The 15,189-nt window shown below is 44.1% G+C and overlaps 1 protein-coding gene across 3 annotated transcripts in view; it reads left to right on the forward strand.

Moving 5' to 3' along the window:
• The window catches only part of CFAP77 (cilia and flagella associated protein 77), a 99,775-nt gene that overhangs the window by 42,740 nt on the left and 41,846 nt on the right, over window positions 1-15,189 (forward strand). For 2 of the 3 annotated variants that reach the window (XM_030536026.1, XM_030536028.1), the window contains exons 2-3: window positions 12,846-12,945; window positions 14,200-14,428. In XM_030536026.1, the coding sequence (XP_030391886.1) occupies window positions 12,846-12,945; window positions 14,200-14,428 (329 nt within the window). Of the gene's footprint in view, window positions 1-10,873; window positions 10,939-12,845; window positions 12,946-14,199; window positions 14,429-15,189 lie in introns of all 3 variants that reach the window. The other variant, XM_030536027.1, reaches the window with a different exon arrangement.

Consider the following 15,189-nt stretch of genomic DNA (forward strand, 5'->3'; position numbering starts at 1 on the left):
AGATGAGGTCTCACCAGTGCCAAAAAGAGGGGAATGATCACATCCCTCGATCTGCTGGCAATGCTCCCACTTATACAGCCCAAAATGCCGTTAGCCTTCTTGGCAAGAAGGGCACACTATTGACTCATATCCAGCTTCTCGTCTACTGTAACCCCAGGTCCTTTTATGCAAGTTCACGGGCAATAAAGAAAAATTAACAGGAGCCCGTGACCTATCTGTGACTTTTACTAAAAATATGAGTGACAAAATCTTAGCCTTACTCATGAGTGAAGGAAACCAGAAGATTGCTGCTTCTTCAGCATGCTTCCAAGTTACCTGAACTCATCTATTATCTAGCATGTGAGCAGCATAAATTTGGCCATCCCGGTTTAGAGATGGGCTCAAGCCAAAGCCCTGGATCTGAACACCTCTCAAAATTTGGAAAATTCAGATCTGAACTTTGCAGCTCAGACCCACTTCTATCCACATTCACTTTTGCTCTGACTGTGTGCCCCCTTTTCTTCCTGCCTAGCAGCCTTGCATAATATGTACTGTCCAATCTCTCTACCTTTTCTTGCTTGTGTATTAGCTGTGGAGCAGAATTGCTCTGGGATGCACTTCACCATCTATGCCACCCTTACAGAGAACAGATTTGCTTTTTTAGCCCTGTCCATTGGCACAGGACTCATATTTGGCCTAAAATCAAGAGCAGATTTAATAACAGAGGGAAACTCATTTTCAATATTTCCTTTTGATCTAAATTAAACACTTAAGAACTTTCAATTTTCAGGTGTTTACCTGAAGGACTTAATGCCATCTTAGCAGAATCAGCAGAAAGAGCAAAACTGGGCAGGATGTTGTTGATTTATCAGAAATAATTCATACTGTAGACAGAGAGAAATATATAGATACCGATGAAGAGCCCAGAACCCACACAAATCTCCAGGGTTACCTGACACCATGAACAGACTGGAGCAAACCAAACTTGGAATTTCATTCCCTAGCAAACCTCCTCTTCTTTCCTTGTTATATGAAAAACTGATTCTGTGTTTGTGCTATTCTGGTGCTAAAATTGTCCACCTAGAATACTTAGAATACAATATCTGCTAAGTCAAGAAACAGTGCAATAAGCATTTACAAGTTAACAGAAGTTGGGAGCAAAATGTAGCTGTCAAGTGAAAACTAAAAGACTGGTAAATACTCCCATGAAGAAGAATGAAAACAGTGTGCGCGTAAATACTTTCATATCTGGCTGGCCCTTTAAAACCAAAAAGATAGAGTTCATTTGCATTTAGATCTCTTTGGCTTCCTTTTTTCATCTAAAGACAAATCCTCACAAAGGCTGCTTAATTAGACCAAATTAGATTTCCACCTAGTGGCTTGTCATTCATTAGGAAATGCTGTTCTTTTTCTCTAGTTTGGTAATTATAAGCTGGTCTGTACCAGCCTCACAGTATTCGCTTCAGACTCGAAGTATGACTAGCATTCATGATTTGTACAGAAAAGAAGAAAATTATTCAGTCCCACCAAGTCCGCCCATTTTACAAGTTGGATAAAGATCATCACTGGAGTCTTTTATATAATAGGGTAGCCTCTTTCTTAAGTCTTTAATAATTAATTGTAATAGCATATCTCATGGTAATTTTCAAGACCAAAAGCTAAGTACAAATAGTTCTTACGTGTACCAGCATCTCGCATGGTCTAGCTCCTGTACCAGACAGTGCATTTTTTTCCCTTAAAGATGCACTCACAGTCCATCTAAGAAAACTCCCATTCAATCTTTTATTGTTATTTGTATTACAGTAGTGCTCAGAGGCACCAGTGGAGGTAAGGGCACTAGGCGCTGTACATATGCATAGTAAGAGACACTCCTTGCCCTGAAGAATTTACAACTAAATAGACAAAACAGACAAAAGGCGTGGGAGGGGAAGTATTATCATCCCCACTATTACAGATGGGGAACCGGGACAAGTCCTTTAATCTTTCTTGGCGAAATCCTTGCCCCAGAGAAGTTGATAGCAAAACTCCCATTATCTGAGTCAGGATTTCAACCTCAGTGTCTAAGGACATGCAGGCAGTATGATGCAGAACGGAGGATTGAACCCAGCTTTTCTGAACCCCAGTCCAATGGCTTAACCACAGGAACATCCTACCTTTTCACCCGCTGGTTAACATATCAACCATATTTCTGGAGTGGGTAGTTGATGACTACACTTTTAGACACTGCTGAAAACCCCAGCAAAGTCAGTCACCTGTTGACTAGTTTGCATCCTGTCTCAGGGCTCTGTTTGGAAATTTTACTTGCTTATGTTTGAAGGGAGGCTTGCGAGCCACAGTATTTTTCCTTTCAGAAAGAGCAACTGATAAATTTCCAACTGAGCCTCTTCCATATTCTACAGTAGCTAAGAGAAAGCAGTTTTCTAATTGTGGACCTCTTCAATCGCATATTAAGGCCCTGTGCCCCAACTCTGCTATACCAAATGGTCAGTTGCCAGGTGTCATTAAATTCATTTTATAGCTGTCATCTGAGAGCATAGTAGGATGAGCTGTAGCATAAAGCACGTCACCATAAAGAGGGATTTTTTGTTTCAGAAAAATAGTTCTAACTGTTCTTCTGCCCAACCTGGTTAAATGTGGACTTTGCCACACGAGGAGCCAGGGTTGCATTTCTCTGTCACTGTCCAAGCTTGGAGATTATTCCTTCACAAGTTGGGGCAAGTGTTATCTTTCTCTGTGCCCCCTCACTTGGCCACCCCAAAAGTGAATGCAACCCAAATGTACAAGTCTTTTAAACTGGACCAGTTATTTTTCAGCACGGTCAATCCGCTAGGGCAGTGGTCGCCAAATTTTTCCGGGTGGCGGGCACTGGACGACGAGCCACCGAGGACCATGGCCGGTGGACAAGAATCCGTCAAAATGTCGCAGAGAAGTGGCAACATCAAGAGGCGTCGCCGCCGAAAATCTGTGGCATTTTGGCAGCAACGGCTCTTGGTGACGCCACTTTTTGGCGGCATTTCGGTGGATGTTTGTCCTCCAGCCAGTACATGGGCCCACATAGATGTCCTGGAGGGTGCCAAGGCACCCACGGGCACTGCGTTGGGGACCACTTCACTAGGGTGTCTGGTGATTGCACATTTGGAGTGACTCAACCTCATCTTAAATGTTGACGTTTTGCCAACACATTATCCTTAGTGTGAGGCAGAGACCCTTTGCTCATTGGAGACTGGTGACCTCTGACACTGTAGGCAAAACTGAGGCATGAAAGCCGGTTTATAGCAGTGGGTAAAGACCGTGCCAGAGAGCAGATGATGCCCGTCCTGCTTACCCTCACCAGCCTCTGCTACTTTCGTTTCTTAAACAACATCTTAAATGGGGAAAATCTTTCAAATGAAATAACACTTAGCACTTCAGTAGCACTTTCAACTTCTACACACCTCAGTTAAACCTTGCATCCCCCACCTGTGAAGTTGCTAAATATTATCCTTACTTTCCCAATGGGGAAATTAAGGCACGGAGGGTGCGTGTCTCACCTTTGACGGTTACAGGAGATATGTCTCTCAAAGCCAGTACTCAAAAGTGGCTGACTCCCGGTCCAGGACTTATACCATTAGTGCTCTGCCTGTGCTAACAACCATAACTTGACACTGCAACAACAATTAAATGAATGAAATGTCAAAATACAAGGCATTGGAGCCAACGTTTTCATCAGGTCTTTGGTAGGGAAGAGCCAGGAGTATGCACAGGAACTAGCACATTAATCATGTTCACTTCCATCTTACATGGAGGGATTTTCAATGAATCTATAAAGAAATGAAAACAAATGCACACAGAATGACCCCTGCACCGTCAAAACTTAAAACAGTTCAGTAGCTTTGATTTCTATTTTTGAAGCACTCCTGTCACTGTTTTATTTACTCAAGCATCACTCCAAACTTGCTTACTCTACTGTCCAGTATATTCGACCCTTCACTGATTAGCTGGTCAAATGAGCAGGCCACAGATCTGCTAGATATTTATTATTTCATCCTATTTTTATATGCAAGATATCACTTGTACAACAGGAGCCAGGGGATATGACACCAAATGGGGCTCTAGTCTCTCATCTGCCACTGGTTTCAGAGTAGCAGCCGTGTTAGTCTGTATCCGTAAAAAGAACAGGAGTACTTGTGGCACCTTAGAGACTAACACATTTATTTGAGCATAAGCTTTTGTGGGCTACAGCCCACTTCATCGGATACATCTGCCACTGACTCGCAGGGTGACCTTGAATAAGTCACTTTTCTCTGGCACAGCACCCCCATCTGTACAATGGGGGTTATGATGCCCACCGATCTTTGTAAGCCACTTGGAGATCTTTTTTTTTTTTTGCTCATTTTCAGTCTTACAAAAGCATAATGCCATCCTTTTGGAAACAGATAAGCTGAATTCTTATCACAGTCCCATCCCCCATGCAACCAAGTGAAGTCAATTGCATGAATACAATGGCACGATTTAGCACAAAACGTGTTGATGTTTGGTCCAATTGTTACAGTATAGAAACGCTATTTGAAATCTAATGAGCAATATCTCTTCCCCCCCCCCCTCTCCCCACACTTTGTAAACTAGAGGCCAGATTCTGTCTCTCACTATTGCAGCACAAAAGGCCTTTTGGGGAATTCACCTAGAACAAGGCCAGTGTAGGCAGCCCAGCCCATGCAGCCCCTGGCACAGAAGTGCACTGATAGGAGGAGGAATGGTCAGTGTGCTTTGCACTACAGCTATTTTGGACTGCAGAGCAGCCCATTGGCAGCTGTGAGGATAGTCCCTGGGGCTGCTCTAACTTACATTGGGTGCCATGCTGACACCTACAATAGCCCGGAACTTCAGGAGGGACAGAGGTGGCAGAAAGCCACCCCTCCCCCCATCCCAGCCCATGTTTAAGTGCTGTATCTTCAAATTCATCCCTAGAGTAACTTCAATGAGAAGTGTGGAGTTATACCAGGGTGAATTTGGCCCAGTGTCTGAGAAAAACAGATTATTCTCAGATGCTGAAATACTTGTATCTAAAAACATCTCATCCTAACTCCTGTTGTATTAATCTAGATCAGAGGTGGGCAAACTACAGCCCAGGGGCTGCATCTGGCCCTTCAGCTCCTGCCGGGGAGTGGGGTCCAGGGCTTACCCTGCTCCATGCGTGCTGTGGCTCTGCACAGCTCCTGGAAGTAGCAGCATGCCCCTGCACTGGCTCCTACGCGTAGGGGCAGCCAGGGGGCTCCGCACAATGCCCCCACAGCTCCCATTGGCTGGGAACAGCGGCCAATGGTCGCTGCAGGGGTGGCACCTGCAGACAGGGCAGCGCGCAGAGCCGCCGGGCCTCGCCTCCACATAGGAGCTGGAGGGAGGACATGCCGCTGCTTTCGGGAGCTGCTTGAGGTAAGCACTGCCCAGAGCCTGCACCTCTTACCTCCTCCAGCACCCCAACCCCCTACCCCATCCCTGATCCCCCTCCCACCTTCCAAACCCCTCAGTCCCATCCTGCTGCTCCCCAGAGCCTGCATCGCCTGCCTGAGCCCTCATCCCCCCACCTGCACCCCAACCCCCTGCTCCAGCCTGGATCCCCCTTCTGCACACTGAATTCCTCATTTCTGGCTCCAACCCAGAGCCCACACCACCTCCTTCACCCCACCCCTTAATTTCATGAGCATTCATGGCCTGCCATACAATTTCCACGCCCAAATGTGGCTCTCAAGCCAAAAGGTTTGCCCACCCCTTCTATAGAATGACGGATGCATCCTAGCTCAGAGCATTTAGTAATTTTTGTTTTGTTTTTAAAGGGAAAGAAATTAAATACAAAAAAAATCCTACCTTGTGTAACATTAAGATTATGGTTTTGAGTACTCAGAAGTCAGGAAGTGCAAAGATTAGGATTTGCACATTATTGGATTAGCAGTTATTCCATTGAGTGCAATAGCTTTATCTATAATATGTGCAATGTGGGTGAGTTTAAGCTTATTAGGAGAATATTAGCCATTGCATTTTTTTATTTTGAATGTGTAACACTTATGCTTGTGAGTCACTTTATTTACCAGAGTAGTTTAATTGAATTCACTGAACTACTCACATAAGTAGCTTTATTGACATGTGTAAATGCGAGGCTGGGTCCCTAACATGCTGTCATTGATGCTGAGTGTAAGTAGGTTTCTGCATTTAACATTAATTTGGCATTGTATTTTGTCTAATGTACCAACATACATAGCTTATTCTCCCACTGGCATCATATTATGAATAACAGATTCATAGACACGTCACGTCCAAGCAGTCCTTTTCAGACAGGATGCAACACCCATTGATATACAGCCCTGTACCCTTCCACTCTTTCCGACTTACTTCTGTGGCAGTAGTCTGTGGTCTGGTGATCTGACCACAAGACCGTGAGCCAGGAACCAATAAATTGTATTTCCTTCTATGTCCCTGATTTCCTCTGCAGTCTTGCACAAGATAATGAGCTTCTCTGCCTCTCTTTCCCCAGCTGTAATATAGGGATTATTACTTAAGGACGTGTTGTGAGGATTAATAAATTAGGGTCAAATTTTGTGATCTTTCAGCAAGCAAAACTCCCATTGAATTTGACCTTTTATGTTTATGAAAAGCTTTGAGGACGGTAAGCGCTGAGTGTTATTACTCCTCTGCTCAAGAATGGAAGTTATATGGAGCAAACTCCTTGTAACTAGCTGCCAGGTAGCATTTCTCCAGAGCTAACAAACCTGGAGCTGTCTTTAGAAAACTGCATCCACATTTTACTAATCATTTTGGGGCAGGAGGGGAGCAAACAAGTTTCCCCCCCCCCTTTTTTTTAAGCTCAAATTTGCCTCCTTCAAAACACCAAACATTCCTGTTCTCATCTACCTAAACCTGATGTTGAGTTACTGTCCCCCAGAGGCTCTCAGTAGCTCAGATCTGATGTATCCCTGCACTTTGTAGCTCACCGCCTTCTTAGAGTGTAATCAAACATCAAGCTAAGTAGCAAATAAATCTCCCGATCTCATAAGCTGCACAGCAAGATCATGTAAATGCAAATAAGGGGCTTGATTTCAAGCTGTCGCGGGGGGAAGGGGGAAAAATGCTGGGCTGTGTCACTGCAATCACTTCACTCTGTAAGTGCAGTAAATCAGCAGTAATAATAGTAATGGCAGCGTGATGGGAGGCTTTACTGTACAAGGGAGTGTAATGAAAAGTAGAACAGAAGGTAGGGAAAGGAACAGGGTCATATGGATTGAAAAGGCACAGGCATGGGGTTTGCAGGCTTCCAAAGACCACAGAATCATCTAGGAAGGAGCTGGGTATGCCCAGCTGAATAAAAGCACAGAGAATTCATGAATTTCCAGACCACCCCCTCCCAGTGAAGAGCTGGGTTAGATACAGAGATTAAAAATACATGCCTCCCTCTCTCTCTGTAGCTCTCTTTGCAGGCTTTTTCTATCTTTCTGTACCTCTCACATTCTAAATCTCCCTAGATGAGTGAATGTAGGGGGTGGGAGGTTGATACGCTATAAGTATATATGAAATGGGAGGTGCACAACATATTTGCAACAAAATAGGAAATGCTTGAAATGTTTGCATTTTGGTGAAATTTTGAAATCAGTCCCATTTCCACACTGAAACCGGCCCATTTCCATGCAGATTTCTTTTCTTTGCCACTGAGTGAGATCTGGCGATCGCCTTGCGCTATTAGGAGTATATGGTTTATGATATGTAGCTGAGCAGTTCTGATTCTATCCAGCAGAGGGCAGTGGGGCACATACACAATAGCCATTTTCAAAATAAAACCAAACCCGCCAAAGCACAACCCCTATTTGAGAGTCTTATTAACAAAACAAAACAAAAAAATGGACGAGTGTACTCAGATTTAAATGGAATTCATTGTTTCTTATAGGAAATAGAACATTTACCACCCTTCTAACTGGATCCTCAGTGAATATATGGAAAGAGTTAGTTACAGCATGAGTCTCAAGGTGACATCTCTCTCGCTGCCATCCCTGGAAGGATGTGATCTCTGCAGGATGATTAAATGTATTGGGAATGCTTCAGGGGGGGGAAAAAAACAGGATCGTCTTTTCTGAATGGGCTTTATAAACAATATTTAAGATGCCTGATTTTCCTTGCTAACATCATAAAGGGAAAAAACTTGCAGAAGGTACCAAGAGAAAATTAGGACCGCCTGGGATGCAGAGCGAGATGGTTTTAATTAGAGCGGAGAGGTGGGAAATAAGGCAGAGAGATGACATCTTAATGAGGTTTAATGAAGTTGTCTGCTGATGGGGACAGCTGTCAGACAGATCTGTATTCCAGTCAAGCAGCTTTGTGACAGGCTAAAGACTGAAAGGAGGCAATGCTGCTGGGGTGGGGGAAGAGACAGGAGGCTTTGCATCAACTTTGGGTGCCTCTCTGAAGCATTTAGTAATGCAGCACATCTAATCACTTGATGACAAACAACTTAAATTGACTAATAAAGTTATAATAGTTTTTTGCTAATTCATGAACTAGGCAAACTTTAATCCTTAATGATTGTTACACAGATTGCCTTCTGATAAGGAGACTTCCTTACAGAAGTGAGCACTTGGGTGGAAGGACGAATACGACGAAGTTCTGGGAGGTGTTCAGAACCTGCCAGTTTCACTGATTTCAGTGGCAGTCATGGGTTCTCTCAGGATTTGGCCTATTGGGCCAGATGCTCCATTGCCCTGCATCTTGTGTAGTCACTTACACCATGGGGCTGCAAAATGCAACCAGATGCTACTGTGCACTCACTGAGCAGTGGTGTAAATGACTGCACAAGGTGCAATGCAAAAGAGAATCAGGCCTCTTGACTATGAAATGAGCTCAGTTTGTGGAAAAATTCAAATCCTACCAGGGCCCCCACACTAAAAATCTCACTTAAGCTTTTTCAAACAGATTTGCAAGAGTGTTACAGTCCTCTGCCTTTGCTGGCGTTTCTCCCCCACACACGTCATCTTCATTTTAATAACTAATTTCTGACGGCAAATCGTCATTTTCTGTGATATCAGGATAGGATCCTAGGAAAAAGCCTGTGCTCATGTATTTGAAAAATGCTATAAAACCACAATTTGCCTCTATGTCAAATTTTTCCTGCTGCTCAGGAGGAGGCTGTTTATTGGTTCTGGGTTATATGTAACGCATGAAGGTGGCATCACGTACAGACTCCCTGCAGACCCTTTGAATTGGCAGTCTCTGGAACCAGGATGTGTATTATTAAACTTTGCAGTAATCTGCAATATCTAATGCAGCCTCTCTCTAAAGCTGCTATTAATCTGATGTTTATATAAAAGGTAGACACATTGCTTTTGTGGAGACATTTTCAAGGATTACAAAATGGGAAATGACTGCCTAGGAAGGAGCACTGCAGAAAGGGATCTGGGGGTCATAGTGGACCACAAGCTAAATATCAGTTAACAATGTAACACTGTTTCAAAAAACACAAACATCATTCTAGGATGTATTAGCAGGAGTGTTGTAAGCAAGACATGAGAAATAATTCTTCCACTCTACTCTGCGCTGATTAGGCCTCAACTGAAGTATTGTGTCCAGTTGTGGGCGCCACATTTCAGGAAAGAGGTGGACAAATTGGAGAGAGTCCAGAGAAGAGCAACAAAAATGATTAAAGGTCTAGAAAACATGAGCTATGAGGGAAGATTGAAAAAATTGGTTTTGTTTAGTTTGGAGAAGAGAAGACAGAGGGGACAGGATAACAGTTTTCAAGTAAGTAAAAGGTTGTTATAAGGAAGAGGGGAAAAATTGTTCTTCTTAACTGCTGAGACTAGGACAAGGAGCAATGGGCTTAAATTGCAGCAAGGGAGGTTTAGGAAAAACTTCCTAACTGTCAGGGTGATTAAGCACTGGAATAAATTATCTAGGGAGATTGTAGAATCTCCAACACTGGGGATTTTTAAGAGCAGGTTAGACAAACACCTGTCATAATACTTAGTCTTTCCATGAGCACCGGGGAATGGACTCGATGACCCCTTGAGGTCCCTTCCAGTCTTATGATTCTATAATAGCAAGGAAAATTGGTACGAGCTCCAGCCTTATTCGTTGCTAACATTTCCCCTCCCTCCGTTCACTGTAACTTCTCACTAGTCCTGGTCATTTAATAGCAACATACCTAAAATCACCAACATATGGAACAGTAGATAAAGGGGAGGCTTATCTTACAGTTAAAGCTCAAGGCTGGGTAACAGGAAACCTGGGTTCTATTCCCAACCCTGCAACTGATGCACTGCGTGAACTTGGGCAAGTCATTTCACCTCTCAGTGCTTTAGTTTCCCCCATCTGTGAAGTAGGAATAATGCTACTCCTATTTCACAAATGGGAGAAGCTAAAGCACCGAGAGCCTAGAGCTGAGAATTTCCACACCCATCCTGCCAACCTGATCTTATGATACACATGACCTGGCAACTTCATATTTATACCCTCTCTGGACTGAAATAGATCCTGTCCCAAGGTCCACAAAGAGAACAAGGTCCACTGCAGAGGGTTTGGGAGCTCACTGCTTAATCTTGCTCCAGCCATCCGAGAGCAGAACCTCACTAGACATAAGCTTTCGGGCAGCCGGTCATCACCCCTTTGCCCCCTCCCTTTCAAAAGCCAATAAGGTTTCAAGACACACAAATCTCAGAGTGATTTCACCATGGAGATCATGGTCCAAATATAAAGGAGGTAAGTGAGGTCGGTTAATCGCACAGATTTCACAAAACTGGGACACACACAGGAGAGCAAAAGGGAGTTAATTTTAAAACTAAATAAAAATGAAGTGATTATGTTCATGCTCTTTCTTCTCTGAGCTGCAAACACCAGTCAATAATATTTTTCGTTTTCTTTCCCCCCTTTGGTTGCGTAGATTTGGCTTTTCAGAGATTATTGATCATTCTGAGCATGAGTGAGAACATGACAGACTCTTCTGAGGTTAGTGCCAAATTTCAAAAGAGATGCACAACTTGTAAATGAAAGATGCACCAACAGAACTGACGGAAATTTAAGGACTTTTAGACACTGCAAAGGTATAATCTGCAGAAGTAGCCCTTCAATAACCTTGTTCAAACAGATGGATTTACTCAGCGTTATCCAAGTAGATTTGAACATAAACTATTTTAATATTTCAAATCCATATATTCTTAAGCAAGCCTCACCCCACTTTTCCAGTAAATCCAGGTTGGTTTACGATTTTGAGACAAACCCATGCAAAATTCTGGTGAACCTTGATGGTTTTGACTGAGTTTTGTTTTGAGATTTGGAGTTCATTTGGATCTGGGAGAAGCCGGTTCAAACTCTAATGGATCAAAAAAACCTAAAGCAAATGTTAACACAAACCCCTGTGGACAAACCTGCTGAGCAATGTTTTTCTCTGACACAATGTAAGAATGGTCAGTTTGCTCCCTCACCCCATCCCCGTCATTCCCATCGACCAGTCCAAACTGGTTTACAGCTGCAAGCAATGACACTTGAAGAAGAGAGTTGAAAGTAGTGAAGGACCAGCAAGGGAGATACAATTCACTGACTCACCTGCATAAGGCCACACCAGGGGAATTGCTCAACCTTGCCAGGGGACTCAGCAATGCCCACTAGACACACCTGGACTTGTTTTCTCCAAAAATGTCGACCAAGGGTATAAAACAGAACAGAGGGGGCCCATGCTTTGCCTTTCTCCTGCCCCTACCTATGCTGCAAGCAACAAAAACACTCAGAAGAAGACTGAAGACTCCAACAGAGGAGACTGGTCCAGGTTTAAGGGACAAACTTGTATATTATGAATTGCAGTACCCAGTGGGGTGAGGAAAAACTGCTTAATCTAGATGTTGCCCAGTCTAACAGGGTTGAGAGTTTAGACTTTGTGCTTATATTTTATTTTATTTTGATAACTAACTTTTTGCCTATCACTTATAAACGCTTAAAATCTATCTTTTATAGTCAACAGATTTGTTTTACTGTTTATCTTTACCAGAGACTTTGCCTGAAGTGTGTGATAAACGTGCTCAGGTTTGCAAAGGCTGGTGTATATTCACTTTCCTTTGAAATGGTGAGCCAATTAATAAATCTGCGTTGCTCATCTTAAGCAATATATTCCTGAGGTACAGTGCTGGGAGCTGGGGGGATTTGGCTGGTGTCTTACTCTGTGTGATTCATGAGTTGCTCTGGGAGCATTCATGCAAACTAGCTAGGTGTTGGGCTCCACTTGCTGTTGTGCTCAGTTATAACAGCCCCTGGAGGGGCTTGCTGCTGATCATTAGCAAGGCATTGTGAAACAGCTCAGGCTGGAGAGTTAAGGGGGCACAGCAGTCCCACATTCCCAGGCTGCACCCCAGGGATCCCATCACACCATCTACACTAGGAAATGACCCACTGCTGAAAATGATTGTCACCAACAGGCTCTGCTAGCCCAGCCTCATCTGGAGATGACAACAGGTTCTGATGTGTTTCCATACCAAACTTGTTTCCATACCATTCCTGAGAGTGTAATATGTCTCATTAAGACCAGTCGAGCTACACCTTTGTTAGCAACATGAAGACAAGGTTCCAAGCAGGTTCTGCCATTTTAAGAACTGTGTTGCCTAACTCTCCTCAGATTAAGTCGAATTGACATGGTGCTTAAAACGACACCAGCAACTCATCTATGCTAGAACTCCCAGCATTGCTGACACTAGTGGAACCAAACTAGTGTTAGCAACATGAGGGACTTTTTGAGAAGTTTCCCTGCTGTAAACAGGGCTTAACTGTCTGAGCTTTTTTACAAATCCCTATTTTCAGAGGGTTTAACGTGTTAAGCAAAATCTTTACTTTTCTGACCCTCTTACTCCCAATCCTTTCCCTTGCAGGCAGAACTAGGAAAACCTCGGAGAAGCTGCTACACTCTTCCAGGCTATGACTTTGCATATGGGTTATACCTTCATGGGGCTGACGGAGGAGTACCTGAAGGTATGACAATGCAAGTAAAGATTAGAGATGCCATTAGAGGCTATTAAAAGGTTCCCCCCACCTGGATGTCACCAAACGACCTGCAGGTTAGAGTGTAACAACATGTCTTGTACCTATTAAAGTCCTAATACCAATGGAGGAGGACAAGGCAGAAAACACTCTCATTGAGCTGAAGAGGGAGAGTAAGAACTCTAGCATTTTACCTGCTCACATGAACACCATCTGTGGCATTTGGTAACTGTTGTGTGCAAGAGTCCCTGGCCTTGTCTATATTTGGGATTCAGCCATCAATGGCCAGCAGCCGGCGTAGCTGCACCAGTGCAAGCCCCAAAAGCGTAGACCAGGAAAGTTGTAGCATGCTCCAGGTGAGCTTACTCCTGTTTGAAATCAGTGTAAGGTCAACTGGTGCAAGTCGCAGTTTTCCTTTTCTACATTCGGGGCTCGTATTAGTGCAGCTACACCAGTGGCCAGGCTCCGATGATTGAATCAGGGCTAATTCCAAATATCAACAAGGCCTTTGCTTTGACCTGTACCCAACTGCTGAGCCTGGTACTCAAGCACCTGAAAAACCCTGCTTCGCATAGATAGTGTGGAATGTATGAAAATAACCATGTGCTTCAATCAAGACCAAGTCAGGTTGTTGTGACCCTTCTGTCCTGTAGCAGAGGCCTTCCTAAGAGTGTACAAAGTTTTTCTAAGAAAATGCACAGCTACTCCCAAACTCAAGGTTGGTCACGGTTCCTTACAACTTTTGAAGCTGACCTACCTTTGCAGAAACTTTTGCTCATGTATGTGAAAACTGAGCAGAGCTGGGCCCAAATCCAAGCAATGATGGGCACGAATTGGCCCACTTTCATGAGCAGAGCTGGTTTTTGCATTGGACACTTGTGAAAATTCACGCAGGTTTCAGTGAGGAAAAAAATGGACGGCTCTGTCAAAATTGCTGAGCCTTACAAATTGGAGGTGGGGAAATTGTAGGAAACAGGAACAATTTACTTGAGAAACTCTGTGCTTAAGACTGATGGATCTTCTTGCTGGTCTCTGTTTGAACCTCACTGATGTGAATGCAGTTTGAATTTCGCTCTGAGTAGAGAACTAACAAAAGGCCTATGTATCACTTAATTCCCCCTATGTAGTACCTAGGCCTTGAGCTGGCCCTCTGCACCAGAATGAGATTCACCCAGGCTGGTTTATTCAACATGAAATCCTAGTAACTTCCTTTGTTCTGGCTCTTGTCTTCCTTTCTGTCCTTAGCGATAGGTCACTGGCATTCGATGAAACCCAGGCCTCCTTCCCCAAGGGAGATGCCACGGAATTACATTGCCATGAACCGTGGGGCTCTTAAGGCTGGTTATGTCACAGCACATGAATACAACCTGTACCGCCAGCTCAAAGACATCCGCTGCAATGAAGATAACGAGAGTCGTTTTAAAAGAGCCCCCCCAAAAGTACCTCCAGATATGACCTATGGAATTCTAGCACGGTAAGAGGAAGAAAATCTGGGCTTCTCTAAGGACTAGATTCTCCACTCAGATCTGATCCTCATCTCGCTGTCTCCAAACAGTGACTTAAGGGAGGTTTGCTGTGAGCTGAAGTGCTGTAGCATAGGAGTCTCCTAAAACATGTTCAGCTCCAGCATGTGTATCTCCTGAATCCCCAGAAGGGGAGTGGCCTGACCCAGGACAAAGCACAGATTAGTCACATCAGCCTTTAGATGTCTTGCAGTCTGACTGCACCCAGAGAGTTAGATATCTAGTGTTAGCCTCCGTGCCTGCAATTAACCATGCCCCCAATAAACTGCTGGTGCAAAATTCCATCCACTAGAGGAGTAGCAGAACTGACTCCCCTTTAAAAATATATTTGGTCCGTATCCTTTAACTCATGTAATTGAATCCAAGTAATTGAAGCGCTGAGATTATGGGCTAGATTTTTCCATAGTCCAGCACCTTGTGTTGTCATTTACATCTGTAGAAAGAGGGTGTAAAATGCTATCTAATTACCTTGATTCAATCAGACAGCAAGACATCTAAAGGCTGCTGTGGCTAATCTGTGCTTTATCTAGGCCAGAGGTGGGCAAACTATGGCCCGTGGGACCGTCCTGCCCAGCCCTTCAACTCTTGGCCAGGGAGGCTAGCCCCTGGCCCCTCCCCACAGCCTCAGCTTGCCGCGCCACCAGTACTCTGGGCAGCAGGGCTGTGAGCTCCTGCCGGGCAGCGCAGTGGCATGGCTGGCTCCGGCCAGGTG

The sequence above is a fragment of the Gopherus evgoodei genome, chromosome 16, assembly GCF_007399415.2.
Source record: "Gopherus evgoodei ecotype Sinaloan lineage chromosome 16, rGopEvg1_v1.p, whole genome shotgun sequence".
NCBI classification, from domain to species: Eukaryota; Metazoa; Chordata; order Testudines; family Testudinidae; genus Gopherus; species Gopherus evgoodei.